At 30.6% G+C, this 20,501-nt stretch overlaps 1 protein-coding gene across 2 annotated transcripts; it reads right to left on the minus strand.

Annotated features, from left to right (window-relative positions):
• Positions 1 to 5,276: 5,276 nt before the first annotated feature.
• LOC133293665 (adenine phosphoribosyltransferase 4-like) lies at positions 5,277 to 11,350 on the minus strand. 2 transcript variants are annotated; one of them, XM_061492257.1, is made up of 6 exons: positions 11,178 to 11,350; positions 10,571 to 10,681; positions 8,629 to 8,721; positions 7,750 to 7,899; positions 7,208 to 7,266; positions 5,277 to 5,475 (listed from the first exon to the last, which is right to left on the minus strand). In XM_061492257.1, exons 1-6 carry the CDS (start codon positions 11,257 to 11,259, stop codon positions 5,434 to 5,436), a joined length of 537 nt encoding a protein of 178 aa, XP_061348241.1. In that variant the 5' UTR covers positions 11,260 to 11,350; the 3' UTR covers positions 5,277 to 5,433. The 2 variants fall into 2 exon arrangements, with proteins under 2 accessions (XP_061348241.1, XP_061348240.1); XM_061492256.1 differs by having other exon boundaries at positions 5,277 to 5,499.
• Between the last annotated feature and the right edge of the window lie 9,151 nt (positions 11,351 to 20,501).

Raw genomic sequence — 20,501 nt, forward strand, 5'->3', positions numbered from 1 at the left:
ATATATATATATATATATATATATATATATATATATATATATTCATTTTTTCTGTCGTGACTACAGATAAATTATCTGCATTGAGCCCAAAACAATATTGTTTTGGAGAGAAAATCAATGTGTTTTGTAATTTTAATTTATTTCAAGGTTATAATATTTTTTATAATCATAATTTTTTAATCTTTCAACCCTAAACGACATAACTTTAAAAGTAAATGTAGATAATTTATTTGCAATTATTATAGAAATCTCTCTCTCTCTCTCTCTATATATATATATATATATATATATATATATATATATATATATATATATATATATATATATAACATTATCCAAAAAAAAAGCAAAGCACAATTAAAAGAGAAAATAAATAAATAAAAAATATATAGGAAGACAGAAAAAATAAGAAAATAAGAAATAGAAATAGAAATATAAAGGAATATAAGGAAAAAAGAAAAAGAAAAACACATAAATAAATAGGTAAGAGAAAAAAAGATTGAAATGAAAATAAAATAAAACAAAAAAAGGAGAGAGAAGGAGATAAGGAGGAAAAGGATTAAAAAAAGTATTATCTGAAATATAGGAATAAAAATGGGTCTAATTCTTCACCATGCTTTTAGCTTTTTTTCCCTCCATCCTAAGACATACAATATGTCAATCTATATCTCATTCAATTAAGTTTTGTTTTACTATCTTCCCGAAACCTCTTCCTCTTTTTGTGTCAAGCTCTTGGTAAAAAAAAATTGTTCTTAGAGGAGTATCCAATGACCTTTTCATTACGTGCCAAAATCACTTTAATCTATGTTCTCTCCTCTTTTCCGTCATTGGTACTACTCCCATCTTTCGTTAAATATCTTCATTTCTTATCTTGTTCATTCTCGTATAACCACATATCCACCTTAACATCCTCATTTTCGCTACTTCCTTTTTATACTCATGTTGCCACTTGCCAATGTGCTGGCCAACATTCAGCTCCATATAACATTACAGGCCTTATTATTGTTCTATAGAATTTTCCTTTTAGCTTAAGGGAAATTTTATGGTCACACACAAAAACCCAGATGCATTATGTTATTTAATCCACCCTGCTCTGATTCTATGATTTACATCATCATCAATCTCTTCACCTTTTTGCAAAATTGATCCTAAATATCTAAAAGCATATTTCTTAAGTAGCTCTTATCCAAGCAGATGCACAGAATATTGATATTTATTTCTTACCAGAAAAAACTCACTTTATATACTCAGTCTTGCTCCAGCTTAACGTAAATCCTTTAGACTCTAACATGCTTCTCCACAATTCTAGTTTTTAATTAACATCAGTCTTGGTGTTACAATAAACACAATATCATCTGCAAAAAGCATAGATCGTGACACTTCCTCTTTGATATCTTTTGTTAATTCATCCTTAACTAAGGCAAAAAGACAAGGACTTGGCACAGAACCTTGGTGTACATCTACTCTGATAAGAAAATAACTTGATGTTCTATTGCAAGCTTTTACACATATAGTAGCACCATCATACATATCCTTAATTGCATCTACATATTTTGATGGTACTTTTTTCTTCTCAAGAATTCACCATAAAACTTTTCTTGGAATCCTATTATATGCTTTCTCAATATCTATAAACACCATATGTAATTCATTCTTCTTTTCTCGATATCTTTCTATTAATTGACGCTTCAAGAAAATGGCTTTGATTTACAGATCTTGGTCTCTCTCCTCAAACAATGTTCAATAACTCTATTCCACAACTTCATAGTATAACTCATAAGCTTAATGCCTTTATAATTAAAACAATTTTGAATATCTCCCTTGATTTTGTAAATAGGCATAAGCAAACTTTTCCTCAATTATCAGGCATATTATTTGTTTGACAAATCTTATTGAAAAGATTGGTCAACCATTTCCTCCATAATAATAGTAATTATAATAATAAATAAAGGGAAAAATAATTTTTCTTTTACAGGAGATAAAGTTATCTCCAGCAACCCGAAAATTATATCATTTTACGGATTGATAGAATTAATGAAGGATATTTTAATAATTTTTCTTTGTCATATGAATTTTATAAAAACACCCTTCATTAATTCTCCAACACTCAAAACGACGTAGTTTTAGGATTGTTGGAGATAATTTTATGTGGAATAATTTTCTCATTTTACATGAGAATATTTTCTCATGTTACACACACAAACATGAGTGGGGTCCACAAAAAAGTGAGAAGACAAAAAAATAAAGATGGGTCCCACCTTTTAATTGTAAAATGAGAAAATTATTTCCCTAATTTTATTTGCTATGCCAGGAGAAACGATAAAACCACAAATAAAATTATATTTATATTGTGATTTGAGACATTGAGTAGTAGCAGCAAAGGCAATGCTTGATCATCTTCCTTTAAAACCGCAAAATGCCATTTTTAAGGGGTATAAGTTTCTCCTGTTATAGGAGAAACTTTTCCCCCTCTTACTGAAACAAAAATTTGTGGGGCCCACCAATTAAAAAAAATAGTTGGCCAAATTTTTTATATTTGTGCATGAGAATATGTTTTTCTCCTATAACAGAAAAAAAAAACCTTTTTTTGAAAGGTTCTATTTCTCTCATGTTATTGGTGATAATTATCTCTTATCATAGACACATGATGTGGTGGGGCCCATCACCTATTAAAAAAAGAAAATAGTGGTGGCATAATTTTTTATATGAGAGTAGCATGAGATAGTTATCTCATGTAAAATAAGACAATAATTTTCCTTTTTTGAAATTGTGAAATAAATTCTATTTTTGGTGTGGGTTTAATCTATTTCCGACACTGGCATATTTTCGACACTTAATTAAATGTCATATGTGAGTGTCCCAAAAATGTCATATTTAGAATTACACACCGAGAAGTTAATTCTAAAAAATATCATATTTCGACACGTTGGGACATATTTTGATATTAAATAATATTTTTAATATATATAATATAATTTATATTTAATACATATAACAGCCTATAACAAGTCATATAACTAATCAAATATTCAAATTTCATAACATAAATATAAACAAAAATAATTTTTCATTCAATGTTAATTTTTCATGTAAATTTCATAATAGAAAAAAATTGATTTATAAATATATTTTTTTGTTAATAAAATAAAATTAAGAAGTTAAAAAAAAAATGTGTCGAATGCATGTCGGAGCGTTGACCGCGTGTCAGAACATGTGGTGTCCAACACGCACATTTTGCAAAAAAAAAGGGGTCCCTGCTTTGTTGGATACATGTACGAGAACCTCTCCCAATTTATTTTTTTTATTATTTTTTTCATCATCAATCATGTTCAAAATTAAAAATGGCCAACCCCTTTACTTTTTTTCTTCCTCAAAGTCAAAATTAGTCTTACCCTCTTTCTTCTTCTTCGCCTTTTTACTTTCCATAATCATGATCATAAGATGTTTCAAGTGAATTTAAAATTATAAAATAACGTTTGTTCAAATAAAATTCAATTTATTAATTGAGCCAAACCTTGTGGTTCGATGTCTATTTTGATCATGCACCTGTAAGACCAGAATCACAACCTTTCGCACTCAACTTTATACCACAAGGCCAAATGTCGTGTTATGTCACAATACCCAAACACCACGTTTTTTTTTTAAATAATTATTCTTATATATTAAATTAAAATATATTTTTAATAGTTAATCAAATTATTTGATGCATTATTTTAAAAAAATTATTTTTAATTTTTTATATTTTAATTCGATTGATAAAAGAGGGTTAACTTTTTTTAAAAACAAATTACTAAAACAGCATCTAGAAATCACTTTTATTTCTCTTTAGTAGAAAGAATAATTAAAAACAAACAAATAAAAGAGGTTCACTTATAGGTTCAATGAAAAAGAGAAGCTTAGTTTGAGTACCCCGAAAAAGAGAGAGAGAGAGAGAAGCTTAGTATTTATTAAAAGTTGAAGTTAAGTTTATAATTAATAAGGAGATAAGGTCCTCTCTCAACCTCTAGCCGAAAATTTGGGTAAGGCAATAGACAAAGTATAGCGCAAGTCACGCAATGAGTTCCAAACCAAGTCTCTTAACCTTTACTTGTCTGATAATGAAATATGTGATAGAGAAAAATTAACTAACTACAAAAAGAGTCTCTGTCTTTGACGGGAATGCACCTCTGCTACCACTGCCACTTGCTAGTTAGCTAATAGCTATGTTACTTTCGTTATGTTCTCTAATATTTTAATTTATACTTTTCTCTTCTTTTTCCTGCTAGTTATAAGATATTATTTGACTTTTTTTTATTCTTATTTCTGTTACATAATTTTAAAAACAAAAAACAATAAAAATAAAATGACATTTGTATAATTATAACTAAAACATAGCGACTTCAAATAAAAAAGAAAAAAAGACCAAACAATCCTTGTAGATTTCGCTTTTGTCAATACTTAATGTTGAATAAAGACGCTTTGCTGGAAGAAAAAATAGAAAAAAGGTACATGGCGTGCATAATTGAGCATCAAAATTAGTTTTTACGTTTTATAGTTACGTGAATTCAAAGATAAAATATGAATAACACGATAACGATCATAATTAACCAAATTCATCCATCAATATTGAATACTATATGAGCTGACTTCCTTATATTACTTTTAGAGCAGGCAAATAAACAGGGTCACCAAAACATATACTCCAAATCCAACAAAACAAACTCCAAAGTTGCATTTTCTTTTTTGGTAATGCAAATCTACTCGAAAGGGTGGAGAAGCAGTGATAGGATGGATACACATAAAGGAAAGGGCTATTTGACCATTTTGCTCCTCATTAATTAATTAATAATCATTTTGTCCCTGATTCGAAATTATCTATCAATCTGTCCCTATTTAATCGATTACTTTGAATGTTTAATCGACTAAATGATTGTTGGGAGATTTAATCGACTAAATCTTCCTACTTAATCGATTAAAATCATACTGACTTATTTTTTTTTTGTCAAATATGGAGATTTAGTCGACTAAACAGGGAAATCTCCCAACATTCATTTTTTGTCTGTTTTGGCCATTTAGTCGATTAAAAATGCAAGATAGTCGATTAAAGAGTGGCAGATTGATAAATAGTTTCGAATCAGGGGCAAAATGGTTATTAATTAATTAATAAGGGGCAAAAGGGTGAAAAAACCGGAAAAAAAAGGGTAATACAAATTTCATTAGTTTGATGAGATTGTTCCTCGTTCCAACTACAAGCATATTTGCATCAACAAGCATTCTTTCCATATCAAAATCTTGGGGCAAAGCATAGGGTCTCAATGATCAGCCTTTCAAATTCAATAACCGTAAAGAAGAAAAAGAAGAATAGCACATGGGTGGAGCTAAAATATATGGGATTCCAAATGGGAAAATACCCACCGAATAGCAGCGACGCATTTCCCAAATCTACATCTTTATCTACTGACAGCACTCAGTATATTCCACTAATACATGCAAAGGCTTCCCATTCAACCGTTCACGACCCTGTCACATATTCACAAAAATCATTCACACACGAATGCGTAACTTGACAATAAAAAACCATTTCCTGAAAAATATTTTTAGATTGAAATATTTCCATAATTTCAATACAAATAAACAAAGAAAATACAATTTTTTTTTTTTTAAAAAGTTTCTTTTTATCAAATAACAAAATAATCTTTTCACCAAAAATGTTCTGACACCAATCAGAAAATACAGAACACATTTTTCAAAAGGATATTTCGCGTAAAATAAACCCATCGTACAATCAAAATTACTAAAAAAAATCATTTCAAGAGACCCCATTAAATGCAGACGAAAATCAGAAATTGGAGTTCCTCCTATCGATATAACAATTTGATAACATGCCCTCTAATAACAAGGAATAAACAAAGGTTTATCATCTATCATTTAACATGACCACAGAAAATTTCCTACACACACAACATTTTGTGGGATCCGCAGCAAAAAAAAAAAAAAAACTTCGGCACGCAAAACGAATCTCTATAACATAACACAATCATTTTTCCTACAACATAACTCTTATAAAACCCATAAACAAAAGGAGAAGTGTGTGTCATTTTAAAACATGTAAAGTTGTGTTATTCTAAGTAAGAAAAAAAGATAGATCATGGAAGAGAGAAAATGGATAAAAGAAATAAATGTGTGGATCTTATCTCTTTGTGAGAGTGAAATGACATAAATTATATCATTTAAAAAGATAATATTTTTAGCTAGAACAAAACATAGGCAATAAAGGAATACTAGATTAAAATAAAGTAGATAAGATATGTTTAGACAACCAAATCAAAGGATAGCATCTAATGACCACGGAGATCAAAAAGTGTGGCTGCTGTCACTAATACTAAATAAAGAAAAATGTCTTGTACACTTGAAATCTCACACACTTATACCGTCAAATCAATTTGACTAATAACCTGCTTTTCTAAGGGAAAAATAGGTCCAATCAATTAACATTAATTAATAATTAACTCATCATTGGTCAATTTATAGCAGGTATAGCATTTCATGTATAAAAATAACAGTACTCACAAGTAAAACAGATGTCCTTGAGGTTCTAGAACAAAAAAAAAAAGGTAAATTGAACCTTATACATCAGTGGACGTTAATGTTAGGTATGACTGATACTTCGCATGCTAATGAGGACTCTTATTGTCGGGGTCAGCAAAAAGACAACTAAAGATTCCGCTCCCAGGTGAGTGGGCAGGAGTTCGAGGGAGCCGCCCCAGCGGGGTCCAGTGCCCCAGGCCCGTAGAGGCTAGGTATTATAGTGAGCCTCTGATTTATTGTAAATTTTTCTTTTCTTAATAGTTGGGCTTGGACTCATGAATAGTTGCTGTTAAGATTTTTTCTAATCCTATTTATATTCTCTTTATAAATCGAGTGACTTGTAACGAGTGGCGGTGAAGTGAATATAATACAGACAAGATAAACGTAACCTATATTTAGTGAACCAGAATAAATCACTGTATTTATTCTCTCGGTCTCTTTTCGTTTGCCATTTATGTGATTGTTGATTTCCAAAGAATTAACACATGCATTAAGAATACCTCTTAGAAACGACAAACCAGATATTGAAAGATGCCATAAAATATAATTCATCCCAAAGTTGAAGTAGGCTTGGAGCCAAGAGAAGGAATGGTGAATGAAAATTAAAAATAACATCAAAAGAAAACCAGATTATGCATACCTTTAATTCTGGTAATTCAATTACACATGCACACTCCACTATCTCTGCTCCCACACGTTCTGAAAGACAACCAAAAACCATAAATATAATCAAATCCCAATATGACAAAAAAAGATGATATCATAACCGAGGCATGTTTGACGTGCAATAAAAAATGGCATATAAAGGGAAGAATGCATTTATAAACTTAATCTAAAAAAGCTTATTGAGGGAAAATAGGACCCCTTGAACCTGTTGATTCATAAAATGATACTCAATAAAAACATCACTTTTGACTACTTATTTATGAAAATTATATTTATATATGGTTTGTCAAATGAATTTGCAGTACCTGAACAAAGATGAGGTAATGAGAAACCACATTTCGATTTGCTTATTTAATAATAACCGGAGTAAAGCATGAATCCTATGCGCACTTAAATGTGACCATATAATGTCAAAGGACCTCAAATATTGGCAAACTAACAATGCAATTAAGTTACCCACGAATATAACTATTCAATAACTGAGATAGAAAATTGGCATATTGCACAAGTACTTACCTAATAAGTCCATAGCTGCACCGAGTGTTCCACCAGTAGCAATCAAATCATCAACCACTAAAGCACGTTCACCAGGTTCAACAGCTCCAACATGCATCTCTAGACAGTCCCTTCCATATTCCAAAATATACTCTTGAGAAATAACTTTTCCTGGCACCAAAGCAATCTTTTGTTAACAGAAACTGAGAGAAAGTATGTAGTAGTAACAATCTAAGCAAAGCTGGAACCTTGCCAATGCCAGAACATTTTCAATAAATAATAACACATAGAATGAGCAGTGGAGATTAAAGTTATCCGCACATTGAGAGTTAGATAATAAAACAAAGCAAAAGATACAGGATGACAAATGATATTTAAGAGGCTGAATGGTTTAACCACAAGTACAAGAAGTAATTATATTTGTAGACCACTTATCAATAATTGGAACGCACACCTTAATGGGGCAAAAGTATTAATGCATGGCATTCTAATCTCATTGTTACCTTTAACATAACCACAATGGTTTCTCCATATCAGAACGATATGGTTCAAAATGGAGTCACATATTTTAGACATTACAAATTGGATAACTCTAAGCATATGTGATGTACCAACTCTTGCAAAATAAACACAAGAGATAATGAGCAACTTCAAGAACCACTTTTATCAATCTGTTACACATGATAGGCAGGTGGATGTAACGATGATGAATCAACTGAGGAATGTTAATAAAATTAGAGGAAAAGCAATAAAATACAGCATAAGTACTACTTCGTAAAACAAGACACGATGAACAAACAAGAAATGAAAAACTCCGATGAGCATATATAATGCATGACAGTATACAGTCAGCATAATTATGAGAGGAAAACCACCTTAAAATGAAAGATCCAAACATACCAGGCAATTTTTTTGGTTTCCTCAATGGTACAAACTTTGCTCCTATTGCCAGTGCAATGGGAGGACCAAAAATAAAACCTCGAGCTTCAATTCCTGCAAAACAGAAGGAATTTATTTTTAAGAACACAAGACAGTGGACAAATATTACATGTGTTATTGCAGGTGACTCTAGTTCAACACCATCAACAAACTGTCTATTAGAGCTACTACCAACCAACTAAACATGACTGAAAGGATCAGATGATTATTCCTTCTTGTTTTATTCTTGCATCATAAAATGTTCTGTTGACCATTGATTGTAGAATGGCACAATATGTACAAGAATTCGGTAAAGGGGAATTTTAAATAACAGTGCCATAAGATTGTAAGCAAGTTTTCCAATTTGTCATCAAATAAAGGAGGCGGACAAGGAATGTAAATTAGCAATGGCTAAGACACCAAACTATTTTGGCCATAAATATTGTCAAGTAGCTTGACCCATAATAACTCAAAACAATAATATGAATTTGATATCTATAATCAGTACCAAACAGTAAAACATCCAAACATAGCAAATGCGATGATGCCAAAAAAAAGGACCTATCAATTATTCAAAATGTGAGTGGAATATTAGACCCTTATTACAATTACTCAATTGTGTTTTACTAACAAGCAATTTCAACAAACAGGGGTAGCAAAATCAGTAGGCAGTAGTCAGCAAAAATGCCCAATTGATAATATAGACTACATTTTTTTTTTTTTTTTTGGTGAGGGTAATATAGACTACTTATTCTACACAATTGAAATCCTAAATTTAATCTAGACTAATTAAAGATAAATTTCGAGGATGGTCTCACAAAAACAATATACCGTTTAACGGAAAAAATCCACATACACAAAGCGACCAAAATGGACATGCATGAAGACCAAAAAGAAAAAACAAATTTTGTGATCTGGTTCATTTTCTACTCAGAAATAAAACAAAAAAATGTGAACAACAATTTAAGTGGAAGGTTATCTTTAAAATAGCACAATTCGCATCAACACCCAAAGTATTGCATTAGACATTAAATCTATGACTTCCATGACATATCCTCCGGAACATAAAATTAAATAAAAATAAAAAATTAAAGCACATCAGCACATGTTGGACCACAAATATAAAAATAAAAGCAGAAACAAAATTAGAAGAAGACAAAAAAAAAAAATTTGAAAGAGCACACTGCAATAATACTGATAGTTCATCATTTGCAGACTGTAGTGACATCCACATTTAAACATAGGATTAAGAATTTGCAACACAAGTTGACCATAAAAGAATTTGGAACACAAGAAAAAGACAAGGGAAAGAACAATTGAGGAATTGGAGCTCCAAGTCACCCAACTGTAACATGGATATGGAGGAACCCACCCACAAATATAGTGGAACCAAACAAAATCGGCCCAATCGAAACTCACGTCATACGGGTCCACTTTCCACTAGTTGGAATCAATCACCATGCAAATTGGATCCAAGCACATTTCCACGAGTACAGAAAGGAAAGAGAGGGCCGCTGAAGAAAACTTCAGAAAGCGCCCACCAAAAACAATGAAAAAGAAAGAAAGAAAACTTCATTCCCATTTCAGAAAACAATCAATGGCACAATCCACTAACCAAAACTCATAGTCAAACGAAAAATCACTCCCAAAACTCACAGTCACTTCCATTCCACAATGCCCCATGAAAGCATTCAAAAAGCCAACTAGAAACTTATGCAATATAGAGCATCCCTGCATTTTTCTGGCCAACCTTCTCATTAGCATGGACCCCACCACCTTGAAAATGATAACTCATAACACAAGTCCAGGTTTTTTTTTTTTTTTTTTTCTTTTTAACTGAAAAAAGAAGGCTTCAAATAAAGTTGTTCATTCAGGTTTCACCACTTTTTTCCCCCAAAAGACCAACATATCCCCCCCTTCATACCTGCAACAATAGAAATATTTTTGCCTTTGTATCGTTCAACGAACAAATCTACTGTGTCCTTAAAAGCTTTGGGATCGAGCAACAAAGTAGTAATATCTTGGAACATAATACCTGTCAATGCAACAAAACAATTAGATTGGCAAGCAAACTGAGAAAAAACACGAAGAAATCAGAAAACAGATAATCCCCTTTTCCTCGAAGGCAAGAAAGTTTAGAAATTTAAAAACAAAAAGCTCAAACAAAATAAGAATTCAAAGCCCCATGCGTACAGCGGTGGTTTCTTAGTCCAACGACAAAAAAAAGAGGAAAAAATAAATCATAGAGTTACAAAGAAATAAAGTATGGGCGTAAATTGTGAACACCATTATCCTTTGGGTGTTCCTAGTTCCAAGCAACATATAGTATCTAATTCATGAACAAAAAAGGCACCTGTCCACCTACGTTTCTCAAGTTTTCATGAGGAACTAGTAAGGAAACGCAGAAACCAGAACAAAAACAGGGCAGAATAAACTGAAGAAGATGAGATTAAAAAAGAGAAGAATTTTCACCCAAAAAAAGAAAGAAAGAAAGAAGAAGCAGCAGCAGAGAACAAAGGACAACAACAAACCAGGTTTGGGGAAATTCGGAACAACACGAATCTTAGTTTTGATGCCATTAAGACGGGGATCCTCGTCTCTGTAAGCCGACATTGTATATATGATTCGTGACAGAGAAATTGCAAATAAAAAAAAAAAACAAATAAAAGAAAGAAGAGCTTCCTTTGTGGCTACTAAACTAGAATTGAGTTGAGTACAAAGGCAAAGTGAGAGTGACAGAGAAGAACAGAAGACGATTTATCCAGGGGAATATTTATAGAATGTGTATAGTATAGGTGGGCGCGTGTGTCGGAAGAAGGGAAATGGTTACGCACACGTTAAATTAAAGATGAGATGATTATGTATGTAACGTTGTAATTACATATTTTAATATTCTTTATTTTTCTTTTATTATTATTAATTCATTTTTATATTGTTACGATTTCCTCGTATAATTATATGGAAAGAAGTGTCATTTTATGCCTCCTTATTTTGGTTCAGTTACAAAATTTAAACTTCTCTTATGAAGTAAGAAGTTTAAAGTCTATAATTATATTATATTTCTTTTAACACGAGAGCGAAGAAGAGATGAGTTCATACTCTGATCAATGTATCCTTGGAGTACGGTTTTAAGGCTATCTCTTGTTAAAACAATAAATGCATTGAGCTTCGTTACATAAGAATGATAAGACTAATCCTTTCATACGAGGAGAGAAGCACGTTCTCCGGCCTTCCAATTTTTTTTTAAGAATTTGCTTTGAACCTTGACTCAAACAAATTCTTGAAAACTCAGTTACCAACTGAGACACATTTGGAGATTTCACATACATGTTTTAATTTCTAAAACCTACTCATGCTTATTGTGTGTTTGAAACAAATCCGATGCAGAATTAAAGTAAAAATAAGTAGACATTTGTTGTATTAGTTTTTTTTTTCAAATAATATAATTTAATACAGTTCTAAAATTTCATGTTTAATTGACTATTGACTATTTTTCAAATATATATTTGTAATAAAATTGCACGTACGTGTTTTAATTTCTAAAAACTACTCATGCAGTCATGCTCATTGTGTGTTTGAAACAAATCCGAGCAGAATTAAAGTAAAAATAAGTAGACATTTGTTGTATTAGTTTTTTTTCAAATAATATAATTTAATACGGTTCTGAAATTTCAAGTTTAATTGACTATTTTTTTTTGGTACATTGACTATTTTCTATAAATGTCAAATCAAACGTGCTCACATCTGTTAATTGTTTTAGAAGACAAAGTTCTATAAATAATTAAAAAATGTCGTAAGTTATATAAAAGCACAGTAAAAGATATTACTTTTTAAAATAATCAAAATGCAAATTATATTATAATTGACTAGTGTTTAAACAGTAGTATAAATGACCTATCTAGAGTTTTTTTCTTTCTAAAAACAAAAAATAACACATTATAATATTGTTGAAATGCGTATCTAGGAGTTCATTTTCGGTACACTGGAAATACATATTCCATTATCAAAAATAAAAAAATATAGGATATAAATGAAAATTAATAATAAAGGAACATTAAAATAAAAATAAGGAGAAATTTATATTTACTAATTTCTTATTAGGTAAACAACTTCTACTTTCAAAGAAGAAGTTTTTTTGGTGCAGCACTAGCATCTCACAAGTAGGGGTGTAAATGGGCTGGGCTGGGCTGGGCTTTGGCCATCCTGGCCCAAGCTTACGTCAAAAAAAATTCAGCCTATCTGGCCTACTGGCCTATTAAAGGCTTTATTTGTAGGCCAAGCTCGGCCCATTTTCAAAAATAAGAAAGTCCGACATGGCCTACAGGCCTTGTAGGCCACTATATATACTAAGCAAAAAAAATAATTGTATAGAGCAAAGAAAGCTCCATTCATGCATGCACTAATACTTCTCATAAGAAAAAAATGACAAACAAGAAAGAGTCAACATACTACCTCAGCTCTAGAATGTATATCATAGAGGAATAGAGTCAAAGAAATGGGAAAAATATGAAAAATACAATTACTGGATGCTGAAATAAAGTCTACAAGAGAATGTCATTCATTTAAAAATCTTTAAATCACCATCAAGATAAGGGAAAGAAGAGTATTATTGAAAGATTTTCATCAGCAACATCATAATCCAGTAAGGTACCCATTGCTCTATGGTATTAAGCTGCAACAGCATGTAAAATTTGGAGACATTAGACAAGTTTTCCTTTCATAGAATAAAATAGCACAAAAAGTAAGAGATATTAGTATTTGGTACTTTGTGTCTTTGCCACATAAAATAAATATTATTTTATTATTTTATTTTAATAAATTAAATAGGCCAGCCTACAAGGCTGTAGGCCGGGCTTGACAAAATTGGCCTATGGCCTATTTATTAAAAAATCTTTTTTATAAGCCTAAGCCTACTCTATTTTTCTGAAAGGCCGGGCCTGGGCTGGGCTCAATGTAGGCCGGGCCTGGACTGGGCTCAATGTAGGCCGGGCCGTAGGCTGGGCTGGGCCAGCCTGGCCCATTTACACCCCTACTCACAAGCATTGAAATGTGTGATATATTTTTTGTTTTATTTTTTTCAAAGCAATCAATGGATCCCACCAAAATACTCTCTCAGCGGTAAAAAAATAACTTCTCCCTTGAAAGGAAAAGTTGTTTACCTATTTTTATTTACAAACTACACTGTATTTTATTGATAAGATATTTTTAAATAAAATTTTACCGATAAGATATAATGTAATTCGTAAGTTTGTAAAAAAAAAATTATTAATATAATTTTTTTCTAAAAGTATTACTTTCTGTTATATTTAATAATAAGTTATATCGAATATTCGCTAGGATCGAAAATATTTTCCGTATCTAGAGTCCTGATAGTGATATGTAGATTATATCGATATGGCGCGAAAAAACTAGACAATCTTATACAGAGAAACCATGCTTTAATGGTTAGGAGTGTAGTTTCGTCTGACCGGGATTGAGGTTGTGGTTGTGGTATATCGAAGTACTAAAATATTTTCCTGTGTGTCAAACGGGGTTGGACAGAGGTCAGGCGGTCTTGTGTATCTTCGGTTTATTCTAACTTGAAAAGCTGCTCATTTCTGTTTCATTTTGTCCGTGTTTTCAAGATTCTACCGCACCTTATTTTTCAGTCAACTTACACTTTATCTTAATCGGTTGATTTTGCTTCCTGCAAGTGTGATTGAAATATGTTCAGAGATGGATGGATTTAGCTGCTACTTTGAATTTTGTCTTTTTTGTACATGTCTGAGGTGCTTGAATATGTGATGTGATGGGTGAAAGGTGGTGGTGATTCGCCTATATATAGAGCGCTCAAATCAAAATGTACAAGTGATAGAGTAATGCAAAAGGATAATATCCCATGAGCCTCGGAGAGATATATTTTTTTATCTATTTTTATTTTTTTTAGAAATATTTTAATCAGTTCATTGTTTTGTAACTAATTCGATTAAGGGCGGGTTTAGAATTAAGGCTTTAAATCCCTCCAAAGGTGATACTGAGAAGATTCAAATCATACTCTCACCCTCACTGCTTAGCTCCCATGTGCCAACTGAACTACCACCATTTAGTTATATATGAGATTTATTAATCTCATGCAACAGAGACAAGATAGTGAGGTTCATCATTTGTAAAAAAAATAAAAAATAATATGAACGCCACTATTTTGTCTCTGTTGCATGAGATAATTATCTCATCCAACATGAGATAATTACTTCCATATATATATATATATATATATATATATATATATATATATATATAGGATTTATTATTCTTATGTGACATAAGATAGAATGTATCTCCTACACATACAAATTCAAGATGAATTCCACTTTATTTTTCCTCTCTCTTTCCCTGAAAGTGGACCCTACCTGAACAAATGAGTTTGTAGGAGATAAACTCTTCTAAACTATATTTTGTATTCTCGTAAATATATTATGTTATACTATGTATTTTTGAGAGTATATATATAGGGGTTTACATTTCTGTAGCTGCTGTACGTGCAGGAATCAAATACTTGCCATATATATACTTGAAAGCATTAAATGCGGGGAATTATAACCATATAAAGGATAAAAGTATTAAATGTGAGAAATCATAACTATACACCTGTCGTTGCTGTAAGTAAAACGACTGCGAAAATGATTTACCATATATATATATATGGGTTTTATAAGAGTTATATTGTAGGAAAAGTGATTGTGTAATGTTATAGAGATTTGTTTTGCGTGCCATAATTTTTTCTTTTTCTTTTTTCTTCAAAAAGTGTGGGTCCCACAAAATGTTGTGTGTGTAGGAAAGTTTGTTGTGTCATGTTGAATGACAAATGCAAACCCCTATATATAAATATATATAGGCAAAATGATTTGTAATGTGACTCTATATAAGCATTGGTGCAGTCATATAAAACTACGTCGTTTTATAGTATAAAAATATTAAATATAGGAAATCATAATCATACAATGGTGAAAATAAATATTAAATATTAAATATTAAATATTAAATATTGAGAATTATAACCATACAAAAGTGGAAATAAATATAGGGTTCACTTTTTCTGCAGTTACTGCAGATAAGTTATCTGCATTAAGCCAATACGACGCCGTTTTGGGACGGAAATCATGGTATTTTTGTAATTTTAATTTATTTCAGGGTTATAATAGTCTTTATATTTATATTTTTTTAAGATTTCAATACCAAAACGACGTCGTTTTGGGAATAAATGCAGATAACTTATCTGCATTAACTGTGGAAATATTTTCCCCATAGATATAATATTTTTATTTTCTGCAATTAATTTTGAACGTTAACTTATCCCACCTAAAACGACGTAGTTTCTAAGTGACTGCACAAATTCTTATATACAGTCACGTTACAAATCATTTTACCTATATATATATATATATATATACACACACACTGGCGGACCCACGTTGGGTCACATGTCCGCAAGTGCGGACATGTGATTTTGGATTTTTTTTTTTTTTTAGTTATGTAAGTTATTATTTGTCTCTTGGTTCAATATTTATAGTAGGAATAAATATCATTTTAAATTCCTAACAAAAAATATGGTCTCCATTTTAGTCCCTTATCAAAAATTAGTCTCGAAGAGGTCCCTAAAAAATTTAAAGTGGATTAATTTAATTAAAATCATGGTCCCTCACAAATTCAAAAAAGACTTACATTAGTCTCAAAAAGACTAAAATAGGTCCACTTTAAATCTCATAGGGACCAGCGACTCTTTTTTTTTTTATAATGGACTAAAGTGGGGAGCGAATTTTTTGTTAGGGACCAATATTTATTCTTATATTAGTTAGCAACGTACAGAGATGATTAAAACAACGTAGCAACACAAATTGATTAGAGAGAAAATTTATTCTTCCTCCCCTGTCACGTACTCATTCTCATGATTTCTTCATCATTTGTTATGGAAGCAACTAGATTATGAGCGGGTTCAAGCATTAATTTAAACTTTTTTTACAAAAAAAAATTCGGGAGCGCTGCCCCCGAACCCCCGGCACTAAATGTGCGGACATAGAGAAATTTTTCTGGATCCGCCACTATATATATATATATATATATATATATATATATATATAAAAGAAGTTACAGAGATTATTTCGTAATGGGTGGTGTAAAATGGAGTTATATAAGCATTATATAATAGGACGTTTTGGACGTTCTTGTGGGGTTGAAATTTCAATAAGATTGAGAATGGATTAATTGCAATGAATGACCTTTGTTGTCGGACCTGTGTTTGTATTCTTGTATAATTTGTCATGAATTGTGTTGTGAAATTTCCTGCAGATTGCGTTGATTATTGTGTCTCGCATGCTGATAGAAAAAAATACCTAAAAACTTGACGCAAATTACTGATAACTGTATAATATTTACGGGGCAATCGATCTCCTGTTGCAACAGTAGAAAATTTATCTCACGTTGTACGCAACAAGCGATGGGTCTATCCCTTACATCAAAAAGAGTAGTTGTATGGATTTCCATGGATTAGCAGCAGGAAAAAGAATTCTCTAATTATTGGAGAACTTTATTTCCCAATATTTATTTATGTAATCAAGTGTTTAGCGAATAAAAATTGTTATAAAATATTTTTTATAAATTGACAAATTAGTACATAAATGTATTTATATAAATATGTTCAAATTTATTTTTAAATATATTGATAAATAAGTATTTTTTTAAAAGTATCTTTTATCTTTTAGTATATGTCCGTGTCTATAGAAATAATTTCTTTAGCATATAGAGTTGCAATTATATGCCTTTTATGATAGTTTTAGTTAAAAAATAGTTTATATAAATTATTTTATCAAATAATATTTATAACTTGAACTCAACAATAATTTTTAAATTGAAAAAATTGTACAATTACCAAATAATTGTATTTGATTCTAAAAACTAAAAAAAAGTTATAATTTTTAGAATTATTTTGCAAAACAGGCCTTATCAAATATTTTTTTATTCTGAAAATTAAAAAAACTATTTTTATAAACAGAATTCAAACGGAACTAACATCTCTCTGTTTCATAGACTCTTTTGAATCTACATTGTAATATTCTGGGTCAGCTATGTTGAGTAAGAAGCATTTAATGAGTTATAAGGGAAGCTATATAAAATATATATATATATATATATATATAAGTCATTTTGCCAACTAAGCGAACTCGGATCTAGCAAGTTAGAACAAAAGAGTCATGGAAATACTTAATTTGGATAGCTCCCTTGAGGAGTAAAAATTAGATTACAAATGTTATCAAAAAAAAAAAAATTAGATTACAAGATAATGTTCTTCTCTAGTACAACATTGGAGATTTACTCTCAATTTCCATACACTCTTACAATGGATTATAAAAGTTTTTTTTTTTCTCACGAGGAGGAATAATTTCTAACTAGAGCTATACCATAAACATGATAAAATCATTTCTCTAATGGCTAGACTAGCACTGATAGGTATATGATTATGATTTCACACATTTAATATTGTTACACACACATATATATATATATATATATATATTAAACATTTCTACAGCCACTTTAGATAAGATTATCTACAATTATCATTTTTTAACTAAGTATGACCAGTAAAACATAAAAATGACATTCTTTCTCTCCGTCACATCAATCGATAATGTCTGAGGAGAAAAAAAAAGAATAACTTTATTGTTATAACTATGTCTTACTGGTCAGGTCAGACTTAGTTAAAAAGGAATATATATATATATATATATATATATATATATATATATATATATGAGTTTTATGTTTGTTATGTTACATAACCTAACATCACTTTTCTATACACACAACAAAGAGGAGAGAGAAAGTGAAATGATGAAAGAGAAAAAAAAAATGTGGACCTCACCTCTTTGATGTGTGTATAGGAAAATGAAATTAGATTATGTAACATAACAAACATAAAATCATATATATATATGGAAAAGATATGTATCATTTTAAAGGATATAAAGTTATGTCATTTTAAGAGAGAGAAAGAGATACATAAAGAAGGAGAGAGAGTTGTCAAAAAAAAAATAAAGGTGTGAGTCCCACCTCTTTGTGAGAGTAAAATGATATAAGTTGTATCATTTAAAAGGATAAACACTTTTTCTTATATATAAATATAAGATTAGAATAAAAGTCGCAACATTTTCAAGTTGACTCTTATTTAAACTTTGTAAGGAAGGATTCTTTTGAACAAGATAATTTAATCAATAATAAGTCAACTTTCAAAATCTCATCATATAATGCAAATGTAAACTACTTATATAAGACTGTTGGAGAAATAAAAATAATAATAATAATATGTTTTGTCCGCTGTCAAACATGGACTATAGAAAAGGTAGTTACTTATTAGCAGGAGGAGTAGAAAGGAAACTGCGCAAAAATCATTTGCGGGATCTGGCATGTCTTAAAAAGTAGGGAAAGGTGAGGGATCTGCCGTATTCCCGCAACCCTATTGCAAAGGGTTTGTGCACAATGGGCCTTTGCTAATCAATGCGTCTGCATTCATATAGCATATCTAATTGTCTATTGGAGAGATACACTTTCGAGATCGCTTGGTACGTTTGTATAACATTTTGATACCCAACACAATTATTTCTTGTCCGTAGGTTTAGATTGTGTGAAGATTTGAGTTCTTTTCGTATACAATTTTCATAGAGCAATTACTGTAGCCTCTAATAAAATATTTTTTCATACTTGTATTATATGTATGTTACGGTGGAGTGCACTTCAATATTTAAATATTCACATGTTTTTTTGTGACCATATATTTTCTAAATGTATATCACACTAATGAAGATATTGGGAGTTGTTAATTTTTTTTATTTTTAAAAGTGCATATTTTCAAATATTGTTGGAAAATATAGGGTGACAATTCAGGTCGACACAACATAACACGAAGACAAATCTGCTTAACACGAATTTGAAATCGTGTTAAAACCTTCGACACGAACAAGACTTGCTTATTTTATGGGTTGACATGACATGACATGACACGAATAACATATCAACCCTAAATTGTGTTACTTATTATGCAAGTAGATACGACACGATAAAACATGAATAATCTATTTACAATACGACACGAATAACCATAAAAAACTAAGGCGGATCAATTTCGGATTCGCAGGTTGATATGCAATACGATACAACACAAATTTTTCAAGTTAGTTTTTATTATCTCGAATATGACATGAATTTAAAAACGGGTCGACCCGAATACGAATTTTTTGTGTCATGTTCGTATCGTGTCAGTGGGCTATGCTAAAGATTTTCCCCGTAGAAAATAGTGTTGAAAATCTTGGGGGGGGGGGAATGTGTGGATATTAATTAATAAACACCTGGAATGAAATTAATTATTTAAATCAAGTATCAAAATAAATATGAATAACCGGAGTTCTTTTAGAATTATACTAATCTAAAATTAAATATTATTTTTATATAACAATATTTGAACTGAAATGCAAGTCCCTAATTTAAGTGTGTGTGTGTCTAGAGCTAAAAGAAAAACTCCGTATCAACTAGTTATAAAGATCACCAACCATTCTTAATAAACTGTTTTAATTTATTTTATTTTATTTTTTATTATACAATCGAATATTTTCAACTAATGAGATTCTCTAACTGCATCGATCTCAATCCATGCATAATTCAGATGAAATCGGATTCTATGAGTTTTTTATTCTTTTTTTTAAAAAAAACTCAATTTTGTCGCCTGGTGCTGATAGGTTTTTTGACTTGAGAAATGTGTTTTTCAAAATATTCTATTGGTTTAATTCTTTGATCAAATATATTATCAGACTAATACAAAAAAACAC

Source organism: Gastrolobium bilobum, unplaced genomic scaffold, assembly GCF_033153095.1.
Source record: "Gastrolobium bilobum isolate Gb01-03AN ecotype WA unplaced genomic scaffold, APGP_CSIRO_Gbil_v1 utg762, whole genome shotgun sequence".
Classification (NCBI taxonomy): Eukaryota; Viridiplantae; Streptophyta; class Magnoliopsida; order Fabales; family Fabaceae; genus Gastrolobium; species Gastrolobium bilobum.